General features: G+C 34.7%; 1 protein-coding gene and 1 pseudogene across 4 annotated transcripts in view; both read right to left on the bottom strand.

The window, feature by feature from the left end:
- Positions 1-25,804, bottom strand: part of CSMD3 (CUB and Sushi multiple domains 3) — a 1,195,693-nt gene that overhangs the window by 245,904 nt on the left and 923,985 nt on the right. For all 4 annotated transcript variants that reach the window (XM_004431279.3, XM_087447535.1, XM_004431280.3 and 1 more), the window contains 2 exons: positions 24,594-24,788; positions 6,264-6,380 (listed from right to left, as the gene is read on the bottom strand). In XM_004431279.3, the coding sequence (XP_004431336.2) occupies positions 6,264-6,380; positions 24,594-24,788 (312 nt within the window). The remainder of the gene's footprint in view (positions 1-6,263; positions 6,381-24,593; positions 24,789-25,804) is intronic.
- LOC106801935 (small ribosomal subunit protein mS31 pseudogene) lies at positions 23,146-23,788 on the bottom strand (annotated as a pseudogene).

The following is a 25,804-nucleotide window of genomic DNA, read 5'->3' as shown; positions in this document are numbered from 1 at the left end:
GTAAACATTATTTGTCACTGTTAGATAAGTAAATTCAATATTTAGAAAAGACTAATCATTAATTCTGATGCAAGTGTACCATTAAAAATGAAGTGTCATACACTTTATATATAAAAAGACTTTATTGACCATAAAGGTTCATTCATTACTGAAAACTTCACACCAGGAAAAACAGAATGTCAATAAATGATGTACTGACCTAAAGAGCATAGAAAAAGAATCTCAAAACAATTTGTGACTAAAATATGGGGAAAATTAGTGACAATAAATTACGGAACAAAGTATAAAGACAGGTAACAACAACATAAATTATGTAAATGATGCTGAATAAAATAGGTCATTTAAAAACACCTAGATACAAGATCAAAAGGAAAATGGTCAAATATATGTGTGAGTTTTAAAGGAGAATACACACAGAATAAAAAAATGGTTATCAGTTTTAACATAAAAAATGAGAATAGTTAACTGTATATATACGGGTCAAAACTACATTAGCACATATTGAAAGTCCAGATACCTAAAAGAAAATACATACATGTGTAGATTTATATATAATGTGTGTGCATCTTAGTTTTAATGCATTGTTTTTGCTTTCTCCTCCTAAATTTTAAGGAGATCTAACCTTTTAAAGACTACTTTCAAAGACTAAAAGTTTATGCAGAAATATGAAAGATATGATTGATATTTCAAAAATAAATTGCATGTAACAATCATTATGTAATTACCTACGTCTATAAGGTAGAAAGGAAATACTAAATTTAATGAACATAATAAGAATTAATGAGATAGCTAATATCTAATCATTATCAGTGTTTTTTTTTAAGGAAGATTGGCCCTGAGCTAACATCTGTTGCCAATCTTCCTCTTTTTCTTTTTTCCCCCTAAAGCCCCAGTACATAGCTGTATATCCTAGCTGTAGGTCCTTCTAGTTCTTCTATGTGGGACACTGCCTCAGCATGGCTTGATGAGGGGTGAGTAGGTCTGTGCCCAGGATCCAAACCGGTGAACCCCAGGCCACCGAAGCAGAACACGTGAACTTAACCACTACGCCACCTGGCCAGTCCCTATCAGTGTTTTTAATATAATATTATGGTAAAGTTTGAAATAAAAAAAAAAACTATAACCTATATTGTAGGCAACGTCATAGGGAAAGACATTTCTAGGTTGACTGGAGGAAAAAATACTGCAATGGGAGATGGGAAAGATAATGTTTGTGAATAAGAAACTAACATAGGGGTCAGCTCGGTGGTGCAGTGGATAAGTGTGCACCCTCCCCTGCAGTGGCCCGGGGTTCACAGGTTTGGATCCCGGGTGCACACCGACGCACAGCTTGTCAAGCCATGCTGTGGCAGCGTCCCATATAAAGTAGAGGAAGATGTGCACAGATGTTAGCCCAAGGCCAATCTTCCTCAGCAAAAAAAAAAAAAAAAAAGGAGGACTGGCATCAGATGTTAGCTCAGGGCTGATCTTCCTCACACACACACACACACACACAAAAGAAACTAACATAAAATACATAGAAGTAGGAGAGAAATTCAAAGTGTGACAGCTATTTAAAAAAAAAAAAAAAGCCTTTCCCACAGCAATCCACAAAAGCTTTTAGTAACTCTATGTGCCTTTTATACAGAGTAGACTATACATATTTGTATATGCTTTATAGAGTAATTTATGTTAGTAAGATTTTCTACATAAAACTGTGGTAATATAGTTTATCTTCTGTAGTTGGTTGAATAGTGTCCCCCTAAAAATTCATGTCCACCCAGAAGCTCAGAATGTCACTGTATTTGGAAACAGGGTCTTTGCAGATGCAATTAATTAAAGATTAAGATGACATCATACTGGATAAGGGTGGGCCCTACCCTTCTGGTGTCACTATAAGAAGAGAGGACAGAGAAAAACACAGAAACAGAGAAGACTTGCACAAAGAGGGAAAAAAGTCTTGTGAAGACAGAGGCAGAGATCAGAGTGATACAGCTACAAGCCACAGAATGTCAAGGATTGCTGGAAGCCGCTAGAAGCTAGGAAGAGGCAAGGAAGGATTCTTCCCCAGGGCCAACAGAGGGAGTGAGGTGCTATTGATACCTTGATTTCAGAGGTCTAGCCTCCAGAACTGTGAGAGAATAAATTTCTGTGATTTTAAGTCACCAAGTTTGTGGTAGTTTGTTATGGCAACCCTAGGATACTAATACATTCTCTTATATAGATAATACCTAGGATGTAAGGAGCAGGTGATTGAAGGCAAATAGGGTTGGGAGAATAGGAAGAGATGATAATTTCAAAAGGTAGTATTTTACATGAAACTAACTCAGGTATTATGTTACTAATTATGAATCATTTCTTCTGAATTATAGTTTAAGGAGCTCCCCCCCCCTTTATAATCCCATCTTCCTCAATTGCTTCAAGCATCTTGCTTTACCAATTGGTCCATCTAAAATTTTCAATTTTGCCCTCTCCACTGTGTCTTTCTCTCAGGCTTTAAAATAAATACTCCATTATCTTCTATCCCAAGAGAAAACAGACGAAAACAAACATTAGCCTCTGACTTGTACCTGACTTTGGCTGTCATTCTTGCTCTTTCTGTTTTTTCTCAGCCAGGATTGTTGAAACAGAAGTCCACAATATTTATTCCCCAATTTTACCAATTTCCCCCTCCCTGCATTTGATTTTGGCCCCTACATTTATGTGTAAATACACATTAACAAAAATATTTCCCCTCTAAGAATGTCAACAACTCTCTTACATTCTAAAGCATCTTATCTATACCAAATTCAAAATAAAATAAAATCTGTCTTCCATATTTTTGGCACTTAAAAGTAATGCATAAAGAGGAAACAAATGGTAATTAAAAATTGAAAGATGAAGGAAAATTAAAAGATTTTATTAATAAAGTAGGATATTTTTAATTAAAATAGTTTAACTGTGTAGAAGAAAGAGAGTGAAACATCAATAAATGCTATCCAACTGATCCAGAATTGTTATTCTTTTAAGTATCTACAACAACTGAATCTTGCAGAATAAATATTACCAAAGTGACCCCAAAGCTGAGGTTCAAATGAAATCCAATGATGCTCATGAAAGCATTATGAGTTGACAATTCTCTTATCTAGAAAAACTGAAAGATAGGAATTGACTCACAAACAAAATAGTATTCACTCAACCAACCAGAAAAGTAGATTCACATTATGTGCACATTTAACTTCTATGAATTCAATTCTATACCAGGCAAAAATGGATAAAGTAATGTGGTACCACATGACCTGAAAGAAACCAAACTAGCTTTTCTGGTATTATCTGAAGAAACTGTTATCTGTCCTGACACTGGAGGAAAATGTCCTATTAGAACTATTCAGAAACAATATGTCTTGTGCCTAATCATGTAGATGATCTTCTATGAGAGATTTAAGGTATTTCATGGGTAAGATTGATTATATTTGATTTTCTCCTTACATAAGGACTTTAGAACCTTAACCCCTGTAAAAAATGCAATTACAATGAATTAAGTGTATTTGACAGTTATTATGCTAAATGATTTAAAAAGTAAAATTCTAAGAATGTCAGCACATAAAAGATATAGAAGAACGAATGATTATAATTTGGGATAAATGACAGGAAAAGTGTAAAAAGTGATACTAAAAAGTGGTAAAACATAGCTCACTGTGGCAATAGAAGGAAATTATGGCAAAATGCGAATGAGAGGAAGCAGAAGCAAAATAGGAATTTGATTTGTAGAGACCCAAACACTATTGCTTGATCATCTCACATTAAAGGGGCAAAGGTAGGGACAGGAAGAAGACTATAATCGGTATTTATTTAATTCCACTACTCTGCTCCCAGAATTTTAAGGGATTGTTAGGTAATTGGATATCTACTAGAGATGTGAAACACGAAATATGTGCTTTCATGCTTCATTTATATAATATAAATGTTTTATTTTTAGCCATGCTACTTCTAAGACCCCAGTCTAATCTAGTAATTCAGGTCATTCTATTTCATCTTTTTTTGGAGGGAGGTCTATGAATGTGAACATAAAGAAAAGTGTGTGTGTGTGTGCTCCTGTGTGTTTATATGACTTACTATGTGTTATTATGCCAATCACTTACATACATTATATCCTTTAATTATAAAATAACCCATGAGGTAGACATTTATCACCTCTACTTCAGAAATAAGAAAACTAAGTCTCAGGCTGATGATGTGACTTGCTCAATGAAAAAGAGCAAATCGGGTTGTGCTCTAAACCCAGAACTCTGATTCCAAAGCTGACATTCTTAAACCCAATGGTATCGAGCATGAACTATGTGAGACATACTTTATATGTGCAATCTCATTTACTCTTCACAACAACTCTGCTCTGTAAACATAATGATCCCCATTTTACAAATAAAGAAACTGAGTCTCAAAGAGATTATGTAATTTGTCCGAAGACAAATACCTAAGATACGACAGGCTGGAATTAGAAACCAAGTCTGTTTGACTTTATATGTAGTTTGAAATAAAGAATGATGCAACATTTATAAAAATAAAATCAGTTTTCCTTCTAATAAATCAAAGTACACTTGATTTTGTCCATAAATAATCCAAGACAATTTGTTAAAAAGGAAAAAATTAGTGTTAAAAACCACTGATTTTTGGTTGCATTATTTTTTACATTGAAAGGATTAAATTTAACTTACATTTACCCTGCTAAAATAAAGATTCCATTATTTAGGAATGTGTTAATTTACTTTTATTTTAATCAGTACTGTTTACTTTTCTTTTTAAACATACGTAGGCTACTGTAAAATATCTCCAGGTGACCAGTGTGTCTACGTGTCAGGGAAGGAAATGGCCGTTTTTCCTCTTTCTCATTCTTTTGGCCACATGGCATCCCAAGAACAGAGTATAATACAACTAAAGACTGGCTTCTAAATAGGACTCAGATAGCCTCGCAGTCTTCTGAACCATCACTGCTAGGATTCTGCCAGCAACAGTGTAACATTTTTGGTAGCTGGGGACTACAAACCCCCCTAGCAAGGGAAAGACTCTCTTGGGTGCAAAAGGCAAAAAACAAACACAATTAAGTAGATGATGTTTTTCTTTCTAAACTGTCATTGTCTTCACAAATAAATAGCTCAACTCTGATTTAATCCATCAAAATGCTAGAAAGAAGAAACATTTTGTAGAATACAGAAACAGACACCTTGCTAATCCTGTCATCATCACTTGATTTCAAGGTTAAAATAAATGGTTTAGTACTTCACTTCTGAGGACAATATTCTCTCAAGCTGAGGATCTTGGACTTGTTTCAGAAGACAGAAAAGGAGGATATATAGGTAGTATCTGGTTATAAGAAATTGGACTGAAGCATCAGCTTATTTTATATAACAGCAGAAATGTTAAGCCAAGATGTGATCCAAAAATCTTGGTAAAATCCATGTCCTTCTGCTGAAATACTTAGTCATCCAGACTCAGACATTCATTAAAGCCAGAGCAAATCCTTTACCATGTAACACAATGCTGTAAGTCTAAATTCTAGAAGTCTGAACTTCCAGCCTCTCTCCCATACTTTACCGCTCACTAAATTTTCTTTGCCTATCCATATATAGACAGGGCTTAACCTGGGTTAGATCCAGCTGGATCTCAGATCCAAAACCTTCAGAAGCCAGGTAAGTGACTTCTAAGACTTGTGATCAGGGAGATGGGAAGGCAGCAAAGGACACGTTGTCTTCTCGGTGCCAATGCAGAACAGATTGTCAGGTTGACAAGAGGAGCTGAAATGTCCTTTGCTGTCTTTTTATATTCATTGCTGTCCCAGAAACTAGGTGCTCAAAAACAAAATTTCTTCCTTCTGGAAATGTGTTAATAAAGTATAAAACTGATATGATTGTTTTGTAATTGTCATTATTATAATAGTTCTCTATTTGATTTTATGTGTATTTTGCAGAGCAGACTTTGCTTTATGCTCTGGTAATTTCCCATTTTATATAATTCCAATATGAAGGCACTTGCAAGGTTACTGGATATACTTATTTTTAAAAATTAAAAACAATCCTGTTTTCATTTTTATATTGTTGTTCACCTGTGTACTTGACTGTAAATTCAGATTGAGTAAAATGACCTCAAAATTTTATTACAAAGCTACTATCTAAAATGAATTGTAGAATAAAGTACTTTATGAATAGTAAATATTTCATTAAAAAACAACTAACATTTTGAATAGCATGTAGTGAAAAATAAAGTATGTCTGGAATGAAATACTACACGATGAGATGAATCTTACTTACCAAATTCCTTGGGAACTGCTATGGAATAAACACAATTATGTCCCACACTGTAATTTTTTGGATAGTTTGGTGATAGAACAGTGCCTTCTGAACCTGTTGAACGACTTCCACAGGGTGCTAGGAAATAAAAGCGATAAAAAATATTTTTATAAAAAATTTAAAAAATGTATACTATAAACATTTCCTTAATATAAAAAATACAGCTACTGGATTTTAAAGCATATCATTTATTTCCATATTTTAACAAGATCCCCATTGTCAAATATTTTAAAAATAAAAAATAGTAGACATACAAAACTTTTTAAGTATTCAGATTTCTCAGAAACAAAGTAATATAATAACGTTGTCATTTTGCTATCTCTTGAGGTAATAAGGGTGGTCCTGCTTTCATTTATGATAAAAGTGTAAAGATAATCATCTCTTTTATAATGATGAGAAATTATAACAGCTAGATCTTAAGTTAGCACGAGGGAAGCCATCTTAGGGAAAGGAAGCAATATTGTAACTATGATCCTGATTCACTAGTCTCGGAGAATGCACTCTAGCCTGCATGTAGCCTAGATGATTAAGCACCTCTCACTTTTGCAAAATACATGATCTGCTAGTTCTATGACTCTTGTTAACATGTATCTCCCAGCTGTGATAAGACAATAACTTTGTTCTCTGAGTTCCCCAGGAATATGATGACCTCCATAAAGAAAAATTCTGCATTGGTACCCATCACGAATGACAGAAGTAAGAGATAAGGTGGTGCCTTAAGGGCATCACACTGGATGGTCAACATCCCTAAACGCCCTCCTTCCCTGCCCATTACCCTATATAACTGCCTCAAGATTCTGTATGATTTTAAGACGGTTCTTTAGGACATCAGTCCACCATCTTCTGATTATGCTAGCTAATCATATAAACTTTCTTTTCTCAACCACCGACTCATTTGCAATTGATTGGCACCAGATAGTGGTGAGCAGAATGAGCCCTTTTTTGCTTGGTTCCAAATTACAAATGCATGTGGAAAATTGTTTTACTCACTGCCAGGCTTTGAAACTCTACTCAAAATCAACCCTGATTATGCTGCCACCAGATTAAGTATTTCTATACATGGGACAGGGATGGCTGTACAAATACATTCACCCACTCATTTAAGTAAAATACTCTCTCACCAACCTTTATCTATTTTTATGATTTATATTTAAATCCAGTGTTGCTGACAGTGCATAGAGGCAGACTTTTTTGCTACCTCAGCCCCAGATGTGCTATGTTCCTAAAAAAGATGAGGGTGAAACAAATGTTTCTAGCAAATTTGTAGATGATGGGTCTGTTGTTCACAGATAGGGGCAGGCATTAGGATTTATAGTTCTGGAACTCAGAGAGATACCTGGGTTACTAATGGAAATTTAAGTACTGAAAGCATAAAGATGATAGTGGATATATTTAAGTGAATAAGATCACCCAGAAAAGTATGTAGAATGAGAAAAGACGGCCAAAGAGGAGGTCTGGGGATTGCCAAGATGGGATCAGATAGAGGGTGGCTACAGAGAAATTAGCCTCTTGGGAGCCAAGGGAGAAGAGGGTTTCAATTAAAAGAAAGTGTTCAAAAATATTAAGTGCTGCAAAGTGGTAATAAATGAAAAAGGAGTCTGAGTGGACTTGGCAATCTGGGGTATCAGGCAGCTTCTTCTCTACGCCTGTGGCTTCCTCAAGGAGGGTTTTTGCCTAGGCAAGCCTCCCTGCTGGACCCACCCCTTTCCCCTGGAGGTAGAATTCTTATATATCACTTTTCATATCCAGATTGGTGAGCCTGAAACAGGAACTCTACTTCTGGTTGGGAGCTATCCTGCCTGAAGAATACACTTGCTGGTCTCCTTCTCCATGGCGTGAGTACTTCAGGGCAGAGTCCGTTGAGGGGGTGGCCATGGTTGTTGCGAGACACCTGTAGCTACGTAGGAAGCCCATTGTTACTGCTCCTCAGCTTTTACCAATATTAAAGCTGATGGTTTGATTTCCGTCAGCCTGCCTCTTAATTGGCTTTGAACCTGTGCAGGAACGATTCCCTCAAACACCAAAAACAGAGTTTTGGGTATTATAAATACAGTAGTTTCAACCAGAGCAGCTTTCTGCAAATTATAGGCAGCAAGCCAATTCCAGCCCATACCAAGAAAGGTTTTTTTACATTTTTAAAGATTTAGATAACAAAACAAAAACTAAATAAGAATGTGCAAACAGAGACATATGTAGCCAGCAAAGCCCAAAATACCATCTGGCCTTTACAGAAAAAGTTTGCTAACTCTTGAACTAGAGTAAAGAGGTGGTAGCCAGATTGTAATTGGATGAAGAGTAAATGATATACAAAGAAATACAAAAGTAATCAGAATCTTAGCCATAAACAGAAGGAGAACATTGGGAGTAGCTGGAGGAAAGATGCAAAGCTGAGTGAGTTTTTGTTATCGTTGTCTTGTTTAATCTGGAGGAAGGAGTTATTACACAGGAGAAATCAGGAGCACTGACCTAAAAGCTTGGAAAAGATCAGATCAAGAAGTCAAGTGGAGTGATTAGCTTCAGAAAGCATCAGTGACACTCTTCTGTGACTTGAGAAGAGGGCTGGAGAAGAGTAGAACTTAGGTTTAGGTTTTATGTTGGGAATTTATTGGAGTTAATGCCTGATTTTACTTTTTAAGAGAGCTGGATGCAGTGGTGTCTTAGGTGGCTCGAGAAGAATCATGACAGTTTGGAAAAGTCAAACTTTTGATGGATTCCTGGCCAGAGTTTAGAAATAGAGCAATATATTTAAAACACATGCATTTAACACAAACAGTATGTTGTATTGAGTAGGGTAGCTACTGAATGTTCTGCCTCTTTTTCTTTTAATAGTCTATAAAATGGTAATAAATAGTTAGAATTAAACATACTAAAATTAGAACTCCCCAGAACAACAACAAATTGACAGTGATAATAATAACCAAAGATGCATCACTCTCATTACTCATTATTGTCTGAGATTAGTCAGGTGTGTTATTTCAGCACTGATAACTTTATTCAACTGATAATACTACTGATGAGAGAATCATTCAAGAATGAGCAGCATGTTTTACATTAACTTTCTTTCCGATTTTAAGGTGCTCCAAAATTACAATACTTTGAATGTATGTGACAAAAGCTCTTATTTTTGTATTTGGAAAGTATGAATAGAAATGAGAGCTACTAACTCAAGTTCAGCTTTGTGACTTAGTCATGAGCATTCTGCCATTCTATGTTAACACACATCTGACAGCCTCAATTTGTTTTGTATGTTTTATCTTGCATAATGGACATTTAGGACAGCTTTTGTTGAAAATCTCATTTATAAATATGAAAAACATCAAACTTTTTTTAAACCACTGATAAATATATACAAGGTTGCAGTATAATCACAAGTCCTTAGTAACTAATACTATGTTAGACTGTTATTTGCACTGGTAGCAATAATTTTATGTTTCTTCTGGTCAGTGCTTACAGCATGGCCTAATTTATAGCCAATTATGTGGAATACTGTAGTGACTGACAATATTTTATGCAGTATGTAAATAAGAGAAAATTATGCTGTGAGATACAGATTTATTTCAATCTGTTTTATGTTTATAAAAATCTAAATGGAATAACGACCAAGCCAGGCCACCTTGACTATTTCTCCTAATATTGGTTCCTAGAAGCTTTTCATACTCTCTCTTCCTGTTTTAATTTCATCTTATTGGCTAGCACAGAAAAGGGCATCCTTTATCTTTCTGGCACTGTTAACAAGCAGAAGATTCAAGCAAGCCAGGACTTCGAATTCTATGCTTATTTTTGCCATTTGACTTATACCTTTTGTCAACTGGCTGTGTTGCTTTAAACAGCCTATGCCCATTGTAATGTATTAAATATAAGAACTTACCTGTTCCTGATTACAACTTACTTAAATCTATATTTTTAATAGCATTTTTGTAGAACACATTAATTATGACAAGAAATTGTTCTATGATTAAGTAAATTTGGGAAATACATGGGTAAAAGAAATAGGGTTATTTATTAAGGACTTCATTGAGACTTGAGTAAGATTTGGGGAATGTCATGAGTTTTCTTACAAACTTATTTGATCATGGAGACTCTGCTTCAGCGTAACATCTCACAAGACCAGTGTTCCCCAGAACTCACTTTGCGAAATGCCATACTGATGATTCTAAATTGAGCTATCACTTGGGCAATAATTCTAACATTTGTATTATTGACTGAAATTAATTATGATTTTGCAGCACTAAAGAACTGTTCTATGTATACATATAGAGCCAAAGTATTTTAAAGATTTAAAGTGTCAAATTTAGCTTATTATAAAATGCCATTATTCTTGACACTCTCTCCCTGACTCTTGGGGTTCAATACATCATTGATTTGTCGCTTGTACCCTTATGTAACTTATCAGGCTCTCTCTCTCCTCTCTGGCTCTGTAACTGCCACAATCCAGACTGCCAGCAGTTTCCACATGGGCTCTTCCAATAGACAACCAGCTCCACTCATCCCCACAAGTTCTTACCACTGCTAGTGATTTTTCTAACACACAAGTCTTATCATGTCTCTCTTCTCTTCCTAGAACAGTTCTGATAAACAGTAGGTTCTCCATAATTGTCTGTTGGATGATTAAATAAACTATGCTTCCAAGACCAGGATACTATACAATGGTGTTCCACAGTCAGCACATAACACAGACATTTCATTTGGTTGAAATTACCCCAGAAATTCACTTAAATCCAAGACAGAATCGAGACATACCCTCTCTTAATAAATCCATATAAATTTATTTTTTTCTTTCTGTGATTGAAATCTTAACTATTTCTCTGATTACCAGGAATCACTGTTGCTTTACATTTAGAGGCAACATTATATGAAAGATTATGTATCTTTAAACATTAGAAACATATTCAGTGATAAGATTTTTACAATACAAGAACCACATGGATACTGATTTCCACTGAGGGAACGGCAAACTCATGCCTACCATTTCACAGCGGCAAATCCACGCTAACATTTTATCAGTCTGGAGCATGACCTCATTGAGTGAGCAAAATCATCCATACAATTTAATTTTGTATTATTTTTCTTGTTTTCTTGTTTTCTGTTTGTTTTTTTAAATTTTCTGTTGGGCGAATTTGTATGGTTTGATTTGTATACGCAAAATGTGTCCATGCAAGTATATGTGACATACGTGTTTTACTCCTGAACTATGAAGCAGTGATGCAGTAGACAGATGTGGTAGTTCCAGGGAAATCAGAGCATGAGACTGCCACCGGGTTGTAAGGCTTCTAGTCATCCAATGAAAAGGACTTCCCACCTATGGTTTGATCGTGTATGTGGGATGGAGGAGGACTGAAGAAGAAGAAGAGGTACCTTCCCACTGAGTGAAAAAGAATAATCGTAAACTGTGTATAGGGAAGAGGTACTGCTTGAATGTCCAGATATCTTAGAGACTTTATAATACATGGAACACAGTCTTAAGCTACTTGCAATTTCAAATGTGTCTTTTCACTGTGCAATGTATAATTTATTATCAAATATAGTCTATAATGAAAATTATTATATAGTATATACATTTTTCTCAGAAAGCAAGTTAGGTATTTTTTAAAGTGATGAATTCTTGTAGGTCACAAAAGAGCACTATGATTTATTAAATCAATAATTTACTAGATATAGCCTGTGACTCCTTCAGTTTCAAAGAATTGTTGTACCTACAAAAGTGCTGGTCCACTTCTACTAAATTACTTATGCCCTGATATTTCCTGATTGAATTTCACAAATCATAAATCTTGGTATAGAATGTGTTTGAAAGCTATATTTCCCATGGAGTCTTTTTTTGTTTTTTAAGAGGCTTTTCATAACCCTTAAACTCTGCGATATGAACTTGTAATGCAGACAGCTATTATTCCCAATATTGACTTTAAGATTAAAATTATTATTGCTTCTTTCCCTCCTTTGTTTGAAACCTTGATCTTAGTAAAAATACCCAACTACTTAGCTATTCACTTCATGCTCCTTTTCATATCTCCTATATAAGCACAGGTCCTTCCTGTTGTTTACCTGCCTTAGATGATAAGCTTTCAATAAGGCTATTTTATCATAATGGTGATAAATTTAAATTATAAACTATTACTCTAAGTAACATTTATTTTGCTCTTCATTTTCCTCTGCACTATTTTTGATACATTCACATTTATTTATCTGGAAAACTAAGGATAATATTGCTATGAGTTTTCTATTGCTTCATCTGTTCACTTAAAAGACAAAAGCAAAAATCAGTCTTTATTACTTGTGAATTAATTTCATGTTATAATTTCACATTCCTGTTTAATACTAAAAAAAAATCCATCTCAATGTTGTAATCAGTGGTCTGCAAACCATGTTAATGACTCACTAAGTCAACTTAGTAGGATATGAACTTCTACATCTGTCACCTCACTGATTGCCTGGACTCATTCATTGGATTTTGCTGAGTAAGAAGGCATACCCTTCATCTCCTAGTGCTCTATGAGCTGTGTTCTCCATCAGAGAGTGTGTTCTTAGAAAAAGAAGAGTCATTCTATGACAAAGGTCTATGAATAGCTATATTTCTTGGATAGATCTTCCATGTTATGATATACAAGTTCTACTACTAATAATGATCTTGCAGGTGTTCGTAGTTCATCTATGATACTCATGTCATAGATGATACTATGTCACTCATTTTTACCCTCATTTTCAAGATTGAGATATAATTGACATACCATAAAATTGACCCTTAAAAGCGTACAATTGAGTGGTTTTTTAGCATATTCATAAAGTTGTGTAATCAACCCCACTATCTAATTTCAGAATATTTTTGTCACTCCAAAAAGAATTCCTATACTCATCAGCAATCATTCCCCATTCACTCCCAAGTCCCTAGCAATCACTGATCTATGATTTTGCAGGAAACTGTGTATGGGAAGACAAGTTATTAAAATGATTTTGATTGAATTATTGGTGCTTTTTAAAAATGAAAATCCTTTTTTATTGCTTAGTTTATTTCTTATTTCTCTGTAAGTCATAAGTTTTTAATGATGGCAATCTTTTATTGTTTAAAAAATTACTTAAAACAGCGAACATATTAGTATAAAATGAGTTTAGAGGGAAAACAATTTATCTGTAACAATTTATTAACTTCTACCTGATCTCCTCACAAATGTTGCTTTCTCAGGAAAGTCTTCCCCATCTTCCAGACTAGTTCAGAAGCCCACATCATACAGCACTCCATCAATTACTTTCAAGACACTGATTTTAACTTGCAATTATATATTTATTTGTATGGCTCTTTGACTAAAGTCTGACTATCTCTAGACTCCAAGATCTATTAAGTCAAAGTTCCTATGTCCTTTTTTGCATACCATGTATACCACTGGAGACTAGCAGAGTATCTGTTTATATAATAGACATCTAATAAATATGTCATGAATATTAGGAAAAATATAATATGCATTATATTAATGTCTTGCTGTTGACTAAATGCATGGAATGTAAAACTCATAGATTTTTCAAACCCGTTGTTTAGAGTAGCATAGTAGAATGCAATATAAAACCAAAGCTTTGGAATCAGAAAGGTCTAGTTGTGAATTCCAGCTTCACTATTTACTGACTGAGTAGCCTTGAAGGAGAGGAAAATTCAAACTGGAACGGGAACAGGAAGCGTCTGTTCGATCTAGTGTATGGTGTGGGCTTAAGTAAAATGAATTAAGAAACTCTCCTGACCTGCTCTGGCATCTCCTGGAGGCAATATAATGAGGCTTTCATAAAGGCCTTAGGAAGACGAACTAACTTCATCAATCCCAGGAAGATTCAAATACCAAGCTTAGAGAAAGGACAGGACCAACTTCCTGGTGTTTCTCAAACTCTTCCCTTGAGAGAGATAGGAATGCCTTTTAATAACCCTACCCAGGGCATTGTTGCCCTCTAGGAGGAGCTCATGAGTTGTATTTTCCTCTCCTCTTAATTCCTCCTAAGGATGAAGGGCAGACTACTCCACCCCAAAGGAAGAGCTGTTTTCTCATGGGGTGGGGTCACTGTGCCCAAGTGTTAATGATCAGTGTGGATGTGGTCCTCTACTTCTTTGGATTCTTTATCCTTTAGAAGGCCAAGGGGAAATAAGAGCCAATGCTACGAGTGAAAGGGAGGAGAAACTGGCCCATCTTCTCCTTTTCCTTTTAATTCAGGGGTTCTTTTCCTTGTTCCGTGAATTTGGATGGGGAAAAAAATGTCTATATTTTCACTACAGCCTAACTGAATATTTTTTCCAACGGAATTTTAGCATTTCCTTTACATTTCAAATGTAGGCAACAAAGCACAGTAGAATTAGAAGTAACTGGAACTTGGTCACCAATAGAAATCCTAGATATTTTTATATTATATTATAATTGTTGCAGATACCTCAAAATCTTGTTTTCACTTATCACTACTAAAAATTACAGTAGTTATTAGACCTGCTGCTAGAACTTCTAATTTAGGGCATTAATTAGAAAATAATATATTATTACATCAAAAATGTATTTTTTTCAATTACAGATTTTAAGTACTTTGATACCTATATTTCGATATAACAGGTCTATCTTTCAAGCCTATGTGCTTTACTTTATTTTATACACTTAAAAAGATGATTCTAAGGTCCAGAGGATTCATCAGAGTACACAGATACAAAAGGAGCCTCTTTTCTAACTAGATTCTTCCCATTCCACCTTTCTGTCTTTGGCATTTTCTGTCTACTCTTTTCCTTAAGGGAGCTTGGCTCAGAGATTGTTGCTTTGGCCTAAGAAGGTCTGGAAAATATTAGTTGCATTTGAGGACTCTTTTTTTCCTGCTTTTTTGTCTCTTTTTCTAACAGGACAGATCAGTTCTTCCCTGAATCTGAAATGACCTAAAACTCAGGTTTGGAACTTGAGGAGAAATACCCAGTTTAGAGTTGGCTTAAACGCGAGGCTATTTAGAATCGTGGCCTAAATATGGTTCAGATTTACTCACTAACTCTCTCATGTGTTTCAGTCTAACTCATTAGTTTGTGTCTTGGGATTTGGAACCAAATTCCCTGTTGTAAAGAGAGCTCTATACTGTCTTCTTTTACATGTGTATCTCCTTTAGGAATCTTAGAGTGAATGGTTCACTGGTTGAAGTGTAAGTGTAAAATGAAATTTTCTGTGTTTAATAAAGGGGAGGGAAGCAGCAACCTCTGCCCTCCTCCTTGTGGGTGTCTCCTTGAAAACATAGTATGCTCAACCTTTTGATTTTATAGTGCAAGGCTGCTTGCACCTTTGGTACTGTAAACACCTACTTCTAAAATTAACTCAGCATTCTTTCAAGGTACACTCACAAGGTATATAAGGGACAAGGCACATCAATTTGTCTCTCAAGGAGATAGAAGAAGTGTTATTTGTTCTTTCTTTACTGAAGAAATTTGTGTAAGAATCTGTCTGGTTTTTGCAGTGTCTTTTACAGACTGCCTGCAATGTGCATTGTATTCCAGATATGCTTGTTCAATAATAAAACTGTTTTCTTTCTCTTCTAGGTTTTGTGGAATGAACTTTGTTAGTAGGATTTTTGTTTCCCCAATAGAAGTAAAGATTTGGCTATCCTTAGATCTCTTGTCTTATTACCTTAATATTATTCCTTAATACCATTTGAATCTTACCATGACTTTTAACAGTTCCTGTTACATACTTTCTTCATCTGTAAGGAGAGAATCACTGGGTTGATTCAACTTTCTGTATAAATAAATTTTTTTCTGTTTTTTTTTTTTTTTTTGAAAAAACTGGCAGCACATTAGGAAGTTATGTTTGAAGTCTGACTTAAATATAGACTACATGGTAGTAAAGAATGGGGGCATCTTAATACAATAATAGGCCATGCAACTGCCCATCTGGAGACAGAGCATAGTGACTGAGGAGCCAAAGACAGGGAAAATAAAAATGGTTTAAATATGAGCTCCGAGTCAGTGGTCACAGAAAATATGCTTTGAATTATAGGCATTGATTTGCAGTCAAATTGCTTCTTACATGGGTGACTCTACATAGTATGCTCCAGAATTCATAGCAGCAGGGATTTATTTACAACAATGTTAATGATTCTCTAGACTAGCATGCAGGAGGCCAATGGAGTGATAATGTACATAAGAGTGCCTGCAAAACAGCAGGTGCTCAATAATATCAGCTTCCCTTCCCATTTCCTTTTAAATAATACTTTTCCCCCCACTGTATGAAAATGAGACAGGCTTTGGTTTTTTCCCAGTACTACCTTAACTTTTTTCAATACAAAATACACTACACTTCCTCGTAGAACATGGTTCTGACACATAATCTGTGAATTACATCTGTGAACAAAATTCCTATGTGTAGCTGATGAAAGACAGATATTTTATGATACTCAGAAATAATTTATCACTACACCTTTGTTTTATGAATCTTTCATTTACATGCTTTAATTATATCACATATTTAAATGACATCAAATGCTAAATGGCTCAGTATATTAGACTAGATAATCTCTACATGCATTTATAATGCAATGGGACTCTAGACTTGCTTCACATCTCAAAAAATTTTGTAAATATCAAGAATATTTGAAAGAAGAAATTAGCCCAAGGCAAGTCATGCCATTTAAGCAGAAGATCTGGAATAAAAGTTCAGTTACTTACTTCTTCATACACTCAAACAATATGATTTAATTAAAAGCAGGTCATATGAGGTTGCTAATGAGAGATAACTCTAACGGAAAGCTATAATTATGAAATGAACTTTATTTTTGGTTTGTTTGTTTCAAAGATTTCTCTTCAGTTAATAAGAGTAAAAGGACTCCTTTTAAAACCTTTTATCATTCAACATATAGTTGGAAGTTGAACAAAGAATGATGCCAGATGACTACTGGATGTCTAATATTAACATATTTGTGTTTATGTACTTTGGACAGACTTATGGGTCATCAGTGATTGAGTTAATTATTTTTTTTCCAGAATTCAGGACTTATGTTAGCAAGAGGGAAACAAAGGTATTGAAAAAAAACGTTGCAGACTTTCAAAGAACTGTGTTAACATTGACTATATCTATTAAAGCATTTGTATTCTGTGCAAAGTTGTATTTCAAATGAAACGCAAAAATGCATTTCAGATGATCATTTTTGTCAGTTATTGGAGAACCCAACATCTCACCTCTTATTCTTGGTGCTATGCACCCATTAATGAAACAGTTAACCAACTAAAGTATGGCAGGTACTCTTAGGCTCTAGAGATATAAAAAGATCAACACAAGGTCATTTGTAGAACTAACCAGCCTACCTATAGGGCAATGATTAAGAGCATGGACTCCAAGAAGAGCTAGGCACACTTGACTTTGAGCAAGTGACTGAACCTCTCTCTGTGTCTTGGTTTCCTCAAGGGAAAATGAGAATATTAGTAGTCTCTAATGCATGGAGTTGTGGTGAGGTATAAAATAATGCGTGTAGAAAACTTCAAACTGTTTTCAAATCAGGTAAGCTGTTACCTCTCATTAGTCTTCCTCCCTGTGCTTTTTCCCTATTGAGCTTCTTGAAATGCCACCAACATTCCCTTTTTGTTCTTGCCTCTACATGTTTACATATACTGAACCCTAGGTGTGAAACACAGCATTTCCTCATGTCTTGTGCCTCATCTGGTTCCTTCTTATTTATACTTTTAAGATTCGGTTCATGTATCACTCTCATAAGTAAGACTTCCCTGATCTCTCTTTGTAACTAGGTCAGATACACCTCCATGCTGTGCTCATAGTACTCTGTTTTTATTTCTAGCAATGGACCTTACCTGTCCGTATCTCATCAGATTATAAACTCTTTAAGGGCAAGGACCTTATTGAATTCATATTTTTATCCCTAACAATTAGTGCAGGACCAGGGATATAACTGGTACTTCTGAATGCCTGAAAAAAAGGAATGAATGATACTATCTCTTCTTCAGAATAATTGGCCAGCTAGCGATTCTTTAACAGTCCAAATATGTTTATTCTTAGTCTTATTATTATAATTATCTGTCAGTTGGATGCTTAGTGTATGCTATAGCAATGAAAAATATCAAGAATATTGCATTGGTCCAGTTACAAAATAAATAAGTCATAGGGATGTAACGTATAGCATGCTGACTATAGTTAATAATGCTGTATTGTATATTTGAAAGTTGCTAAGAGAATAGACCTTAAAATTCCTCATCACAAGAAAAAAATTTTGTAACTAGTATGGTGATGGATATTAACTAGACTTGTGGTGATCATTCTGAAATATATACAATTATCGAATCATTGTGTTGTACACCTGAAACTAATATGCAATGTTATATATAATAATATAATGTTATATGTCACTTATACCTCAATTAAACAAAAAAAGAATATTGCATTGGTACTGTGGCCAGTACTCCCAAATTTAATAATTTATGTTTCAAAGATCTAAAGCCCTAAAATAACTAGGGCTTTACCCACATCAGAGATATCTTTACCCAGGGAATATTGTTTCAATTCTAGATATATTGATTCCATCATGGGAGCTTTAGGGAGTAGAGGGAGGGCAAATAGAAATGGTTTTTCTACTAAGAAGACAAATGATCATATGCCTGAAGGAAGTCAGAGAGCTAACCAGCCAGAGGGCTGGGAAAAAAGCATTCAGGCAGAAAGGACAGTGAGTGCAAAAGCCCTGAGGCAGAAGTATGAGCAGTGGTTTGAAGAAATATCAGTGAGGCCACTGCGGCCCACAGAGTGTGGTAGAGAAAGAGACTAGTAGGGAAGTCAGTGTGCATATAGGCAGATTAAATGGAGCTTCATATTATAAGATCTTTGGCATTTATTCAGATTTAGGGAGCCACTGGTGGATTTTGAGTAAATATGTGATATAATCCGACATATGCTTTAAAGATTACTTTGTTGTGTTCAGAAGAGACTGTATGGGGAAACAAGGGAAGGAGAGAAACTAGTTAGGAGAGAGGCTAAGAAGTAAGAGATGGCTGGTGCCCTAGATCAGAGTAGAGATATATTTATATAAACAAATGCAATGCCATTAGATGAAATAAATCAAGTAATGATTATTAGGGGAAAAATATGGAATCTTTAACTATTTGTGTTTTACTAACTTTACCTAATATTGAGTCAGATTATAGATAAAAATGACATATGACTTCTAACTTTAATCCAGTATGTCTATAGATAACTAAAGTAACAGAGTTTCAACAGATACTTTTCAAAGTGTGAAAAATAAGAAGGGAAGAAATTATTTTCCAAACACAATTTTTTTGATCACAAAGTGAATTGTGCAGGTACAGATATACTGGTCTGCTATCATTTAATATATGTGACATTCTCATGAGATAAACTGCAGGGTTTCTCATCAATCAGCAGGACTTACCACAGGATGCTATCATTTTGGATCTACTTCTGACAAATATAATCTCCCCCTGCCCAACATAAACTCTTAAAAACATTTTCTTCAGATTTAAAATGTATACTTAATTCTAAACCATGATAAAAATCTATTTTCTAAAATAGACAAACTTTGTAAATTCTTATGGTTCAGTTCAAGTTAAAAAATATTTACTAAGAGTCTGCTTGGATAAATTAATGTATAAATAAATTGCATGCTAAAAAGTAATATGTAGCCCAAGACTTCATGAACTTATTATGGTCTTCTAGGGTGAGATTAAGGCAACATTACAAGAAAAAGCAAAATATGGTTGCATTTAAGAGTTTGCAGAGTATGGTCATGTTGGTGTTTACTTTTAGTGAAAAAACATAAAATAAAAAGCTTTCCTTATTTTGGCACTTAGGGATCACAGTCTAATAGCCAACTCCCTACGTACATACTCTAAAGCAAAGTGTACCAGTGAGTCAAAATTTCCTTCCCATGTTCTCAGAAACTTTAGTCAGGATTCCTACTGTGAGGTAAAACTTAGCATGAAAAACAGCACAGACTAGCAACCTGATTCTCAAACACTGATGAAGTTAAAAATAGAGGCATAAGCAAATTAACACATAACAAAGGCAATTACTAGAATAACCAAAAATAATATAACTCTAGAACACCGAAGAGAGGAGCAGTGGATGTAACATAACTCTTTATCTTTTATATCTAGGAATCAATAGATATTGTCTAGAGTTGGTAAATCAAGAAACAGAGCTTCATATGTTATGCAGAGTCACAGAGAGCCATTAGAGCAATTAGAAACAGAAATTATTAGAAGACTCAGCTGAGGAATAGGAGAATAAAAGAGGATAGGGCAGATGGCCATTGTTTTAAATTGCTTTAAATGGTAAGTATTCTGCATTATTTTCTTAGTTATCACATGAATATTTTGCTTTGATAAAAAACATGATTTATCTTAGAATTTATCCTTATGAACAACAAACCCTTCTAGCTCTATTGCACATGCTTTACACACTAATTTTGACTTTTAAAACATTAAATGATTAAATCTGAAAGTCAGCCAGTCTTGTGTGTTTTGGATTTCTGTACAATCACCATGAGGGAAAACATAGATATGTGTGAACTTGACCAAGAAACTAAAATGGATTAAGCTCTCCTTACTGTGTGACAGTAACAGCCACAGAGCCAAATGCTTTAAATGTTATTTAATCTAATTCTCCCAACAACTTTACAAATTACACAATATATCTCATGCTTAAATACACAAAATAAATAAATTGAATAAGGTCACATAGCTGACTCAGGCTGTTTTCTTGTTTTTAAATCATTGTTTAGAGTTAAATATATCTAGTTCTAAAACATGTGCTTTTTTTCTCCTCCATGATAGTAGAAATTAACAGTTCTCATATTTTTAACATGAACGTATCTTAATTTTTTTTCTAATAACTTAAAGCATGCATTGAGCAACTGCTATTGATTTCCATAATATCTCAGCATTATGGTCAAAAGTCTAGCGATATCCAACTTGATTGTAAAAATTATTCTCTCAAGAAATTTAAAAATACTGTACTAACTCCTATGATATTTTCAGGAGTCAGTGAATGAGTAGCCATATAATAACATTAATAAGTTAGATTTGTCTATATTAAAATGACAGAAATATACTAGTTTGACTAAAACATAACACAATGAAAAATGTAATGCATGTTTTCCAGTGCTATGCTTCTTTTGGAACACTGTGTTGAAAATCAGATCTATTAATATGCCAATATTCGCTAGAAACCTTACGAGGCCCTCTGTATGTGTCACGTTTATTAATTGAATCTTCACAATAAGCTTTTGAAATAATAACTATTATCTAGTACTAGAAACTTAAAAATCAAGGCTCAGTTCACCTCTGGTCATAGATACAGTAAGAGGATTTAAACCCAAATCTATTCTTCCCTCCATATTGTCTGTAGATATGACTATGTAACCAACATGAAATATACTTAACTGGGCTATAACTGATCCCATGAAATATTTTTGATTCAGAATGATTTACTTGTATATATTATGGCATAGTCCATGCTGAAATTGACATTTCTATGACCTACCAATATAGAAACCTATTTGAAAGGTATAGGATTATTTTAGGCAGGCATATTCTTGGTGAATGCATGCTATACTCTGGTGCTCCTGTCTTTCCCACCTTAGTCACTGAAAGCCATCCATTTAATTATTTATCCATGACTAACACCTATCCTTTTGATCTGTAGTTTTCTGTATCCTTTGAGTTTTCTCCATCAGGATTTTTGGTTATTTCTTGTCTGGACCCCAGAATTTTTCCAGTTTCTTAGTGATTACTGACAGTAAATTATGAAAAGTGCTTTTCTAAGTTTAGTATGTTTTCCTGGCTATAAACAGATTTCCTTTTTGTATGGCTCTAAATTCTATTCTTTCTCTTAAATTTCCTATAAATTTCCATGTCATCAATTATTTTTTTCTCTTTGGCAGAATTAAATCCAAAGTAACTATTTCTCTTTTTATTCCCTTTATCTTCTGATAGATGAAACCATCTATTCAAATCAAGAACTAACCAGCCGTTCTGATATTAACAGAATGTCCATTTAGTAGATATCTACCTTTTCTTTATTTCTTACAACAACATTTTGAAGTAAAGAATTTCAATTATCTCCATTTTAGAGATAAGAAACAATAAACCTAACCAGGTTAAATGACTTATGTAGAAATCACGCACATATAATTTTAATGAGTGAATACTTTATACAGCTAGGAAAAATTACCATGTGTATGAGACACCAAAAATCCATACTTTTAACCAGCAGACCAGATTTGTTGGGGTTTTTTTCCCACTGAAATTCATAGTAAGAAATACGTTTTATATCACTGCAAACATACACACCTACATGCACACACACACACGGGCATATGTATATTTATTGTAATTTATTTATCTCTCTATCTATAACTGAAAAAAGTTTCACTAAATAATATTTATCCTTACTGCGTTCTTTGAATTACAATGTTTTTCTCTTCCTTTTATTTATCTTTATTTTATTTTATTCAACTTTATATCAATTACAAAAATGCTGGTCACGACCCAGTGAATTGATTTTATGACTCACTGGTGGTGACCCATAATTTGGAAAAACTGACCTAGATGATTTCATCTCCATGTCAATTTTGTACAATGCATTAAGATCATTCAACTGACTAGGGAGTCTAAGGTAACTTTCCATAGTGATATCATTGTTTCTCTCTCCTTACTGTTTTTTTTCACTGTATCTCTATCCTCGTTGAGTTATATACAAGCGTATGATTTTTGAACATGCAGTAATACATTTATAATAAAATTATTTTATTTAGTTATAATATCCATTTCCAACAGCTTGAAATAAAAATTTCCCTGGTCTACAATTGAACTTTATGTCACTTTCTTTTAAATGTCTCATTTTTCATTAAAATAATTTCTAAATCACTCTGTGTTTGACTTTCTGTTTAACACTCAGATATGGGTTTTTGGAAAGGCCTCAGGTCACCACTTCCAGGAAGTGGCAAACTGGTTCTTGTTTCGGAAAATCCTCCAAATATTTATCTAGAAATATATATTCATGAAATTCTGAATCACCATCATCAAAATCTGCTTCGTTGTTAACTGGGGATTCCCACAGTTTCCCCTCTTGTCTCCACTGGATCATCTCCTCAAAACCGTTTTGAAAGGGCTGTTCATTCACTGAGGCTAACTGCCTAGCAAATTCCACACACCAAGTGAAGGTGTTCTCTGTTTCAGGTGCCTCTTCAGTGACTGCCCTAATCTCAAAAATATTGAGTCTCTTCCCCTTGAATATATTTTTCCTATGACTTTTTCTAGGATCAGAAGTCTTCTCCTGGCTGTGATCATTGTCTGATCTTATGTCAAACTGAATCTGATGCACTGGTCTTCTACTAACTTTAGCTGTAGCAGATCTGGCAACTTTCAGATCTGATATTATATTACTAAAACTAATTTTAGGTCTTTCTCCATCTTTCTGTGTCTTTGAGTCTTCCTAGTGCTGCTGGAGCTGCCTGAGCAGCTCTGGCTTGGTTGTCATGTTTAGACAACCTAATTCTTAGGAGAAATGTGTATTTTTCTATATCCCTACTTCAGATAAAGATGTATCACCAATTCTTAATAATATTTAAGTTATTGCATTTATCTACTTCTGTTGAAATGTCTGTGTCAGTGTGTTTGTTACTCATTTACTCAGCCAGTATTTCCTGAGCACTCCCACATTTTCCAGGCATTCCCCTAAGTCCCGAACACAAATCAACAGAATGGCAATATCCCTGCCCTAAGGGAGCTCGCCTACTATAATATGCACATTGCTTTAGAGACACCTGGGAATATAAGCACTTTCCAAAACCGTTTATTTATTGAATCCGATTTAAAAATCTTTGAGGGCTGGCCCTGTGGCTTAGCGGTTAAGTGCGCGTGCTCCGCTACAGGCGGCCCGGGTTCGGATCCCAGGCGTGCACTGGCGCACCGCTTCTCCGGCCATGCTGAGGCCACGTCCCACGTACAGCAACTAGAAGGATGTGCAACTATGACATACAACTATCTACTGGGGCTTTGGGGGAAAAAAAGGAGGAGGATGGGCAATAGATGTTAGCTCAGAGCCAGTCTTCCTCAGCAAAAAGAGGAGGATTAGCACGGATGTTAGCTCAGGGCTGATCTTCCTCACAAAAAAAAAAATAAATAAATAAAACTTGAAAATCCTTGATAAAATCTCTGCATTGCCTATACAACACTTGTAGATTGTATGCTAAAAGGTTGATTTAAAAAGAAATACAGAAATGGCTTTAAACATTTCTTGATTCTTTCTAACAATAATAACTCAGCAAAAAAATATTTCTTACCATGACAACTTGGTAAGGCTCTATTCCATCCAGGTCTTCCATCGTCTCCCATGATACAGGTGAGTGTTGAATAACCTTGAAGAACATAGCCAGCATCACAGTAATAGGTGACCGTTGACCCTAATTTATAATCCATTCCAAGTCTGGTGCCATTCATTATATTGCCTGGATCAAAGCAGGACTCTCGGAGTTTTGCTGTAAAACAGTGTTGATATAAAATGAATTATTTTAAAATACTATTTTCTATGAAACCTTTAAGATTTCTTCATTTCTACCTCTAAATGGAAGGGAAAGCACCAGCACCCTTTCTGCCTCTGTTTGAGCGGTCGAAGTACAAAGTAGCTCTTAACCATTTCTGCCATTTTGCTAATTCATATCGATTAGTAAGAGAATAAAATTCTTCATTGGTCTTCTCATTAAAATTAGTATCTAATATATATAGTCAAACACAGGGTACCAGATTTTATTACAAATTATTATGTGCTATAATTCATGCATAAATATTTTCAATGAGTTATTTTGGAAAAGAAGCAGGATTTTTTAAATTTAATATTTCTCTATTTAAAAGATCTTCCCCCAAATAAGGTATACCCATTCCATGTGACTGAACATAGAAATGATACTACTGCCTGTGCTGAGCTCAGTTCATTTCAACACTAGGATGAAAGTAAAAGACTCTTTTCTCTTCCCTGAAACCATTTCTCTTAACCTACCTCCTCTAGTCATTACCTACACTTCTATCAGAGGTCTGCCCATTATAAAATAGCAATAAAATCTTTATAATATCCAAACCATGATATTTTGGATGGAGAGTCTATGTCAAAACTAAGCACCTTCAAAGCTAATGGTAACAGCCAATTTGAAAAGTAAAGTCGATTCACAACAAAGGACCTATTTTCTGTGTACCCAAATAGTGAACTAAAGAGACTGACAGAACATTTTGAAAATATGTAGAGAAATAGAAAGATAAGTTCATCCATTTTTGGGAATAGGCACTAGAACACATTGTTGTTAAGAGATCTGGTTAATGCCTTAATATTTCCATTTTATTATTATTATAGATTACTTAAGAAATAATACACAAATGTACAATATAAGGGCCATCACAAATTCAGGATAACAAATGTGGTGATTTCTACACTGGAGTTTATCTTATGTAAATGGGAAGTCAAGAGGTGGGTGTATCTTTGGATATGGCTCTGGAATCACTG

This window comes from Ceratotherium simum, chromosome 23 (genome assembly GCF_057802395.1).
Source record: "Ceratotherium simum simum isolate JZ-2026a chromosome 23, ASM5780239v1, whole genome shotgun sequence".
Taxonomy (NCBI): domain Eukaryota; kingdom Metazoa; phylum Chordata; class Mammalia; order Perissodactyla; family Rhinocerotidae; genus Ceratotherium; species Ceratotherium simum.
The sequence above is the reverse complement of the archived record's forward strand: the minus strand, read 5'-3'. Positions and strand labels throughout refer to the sequence as shown.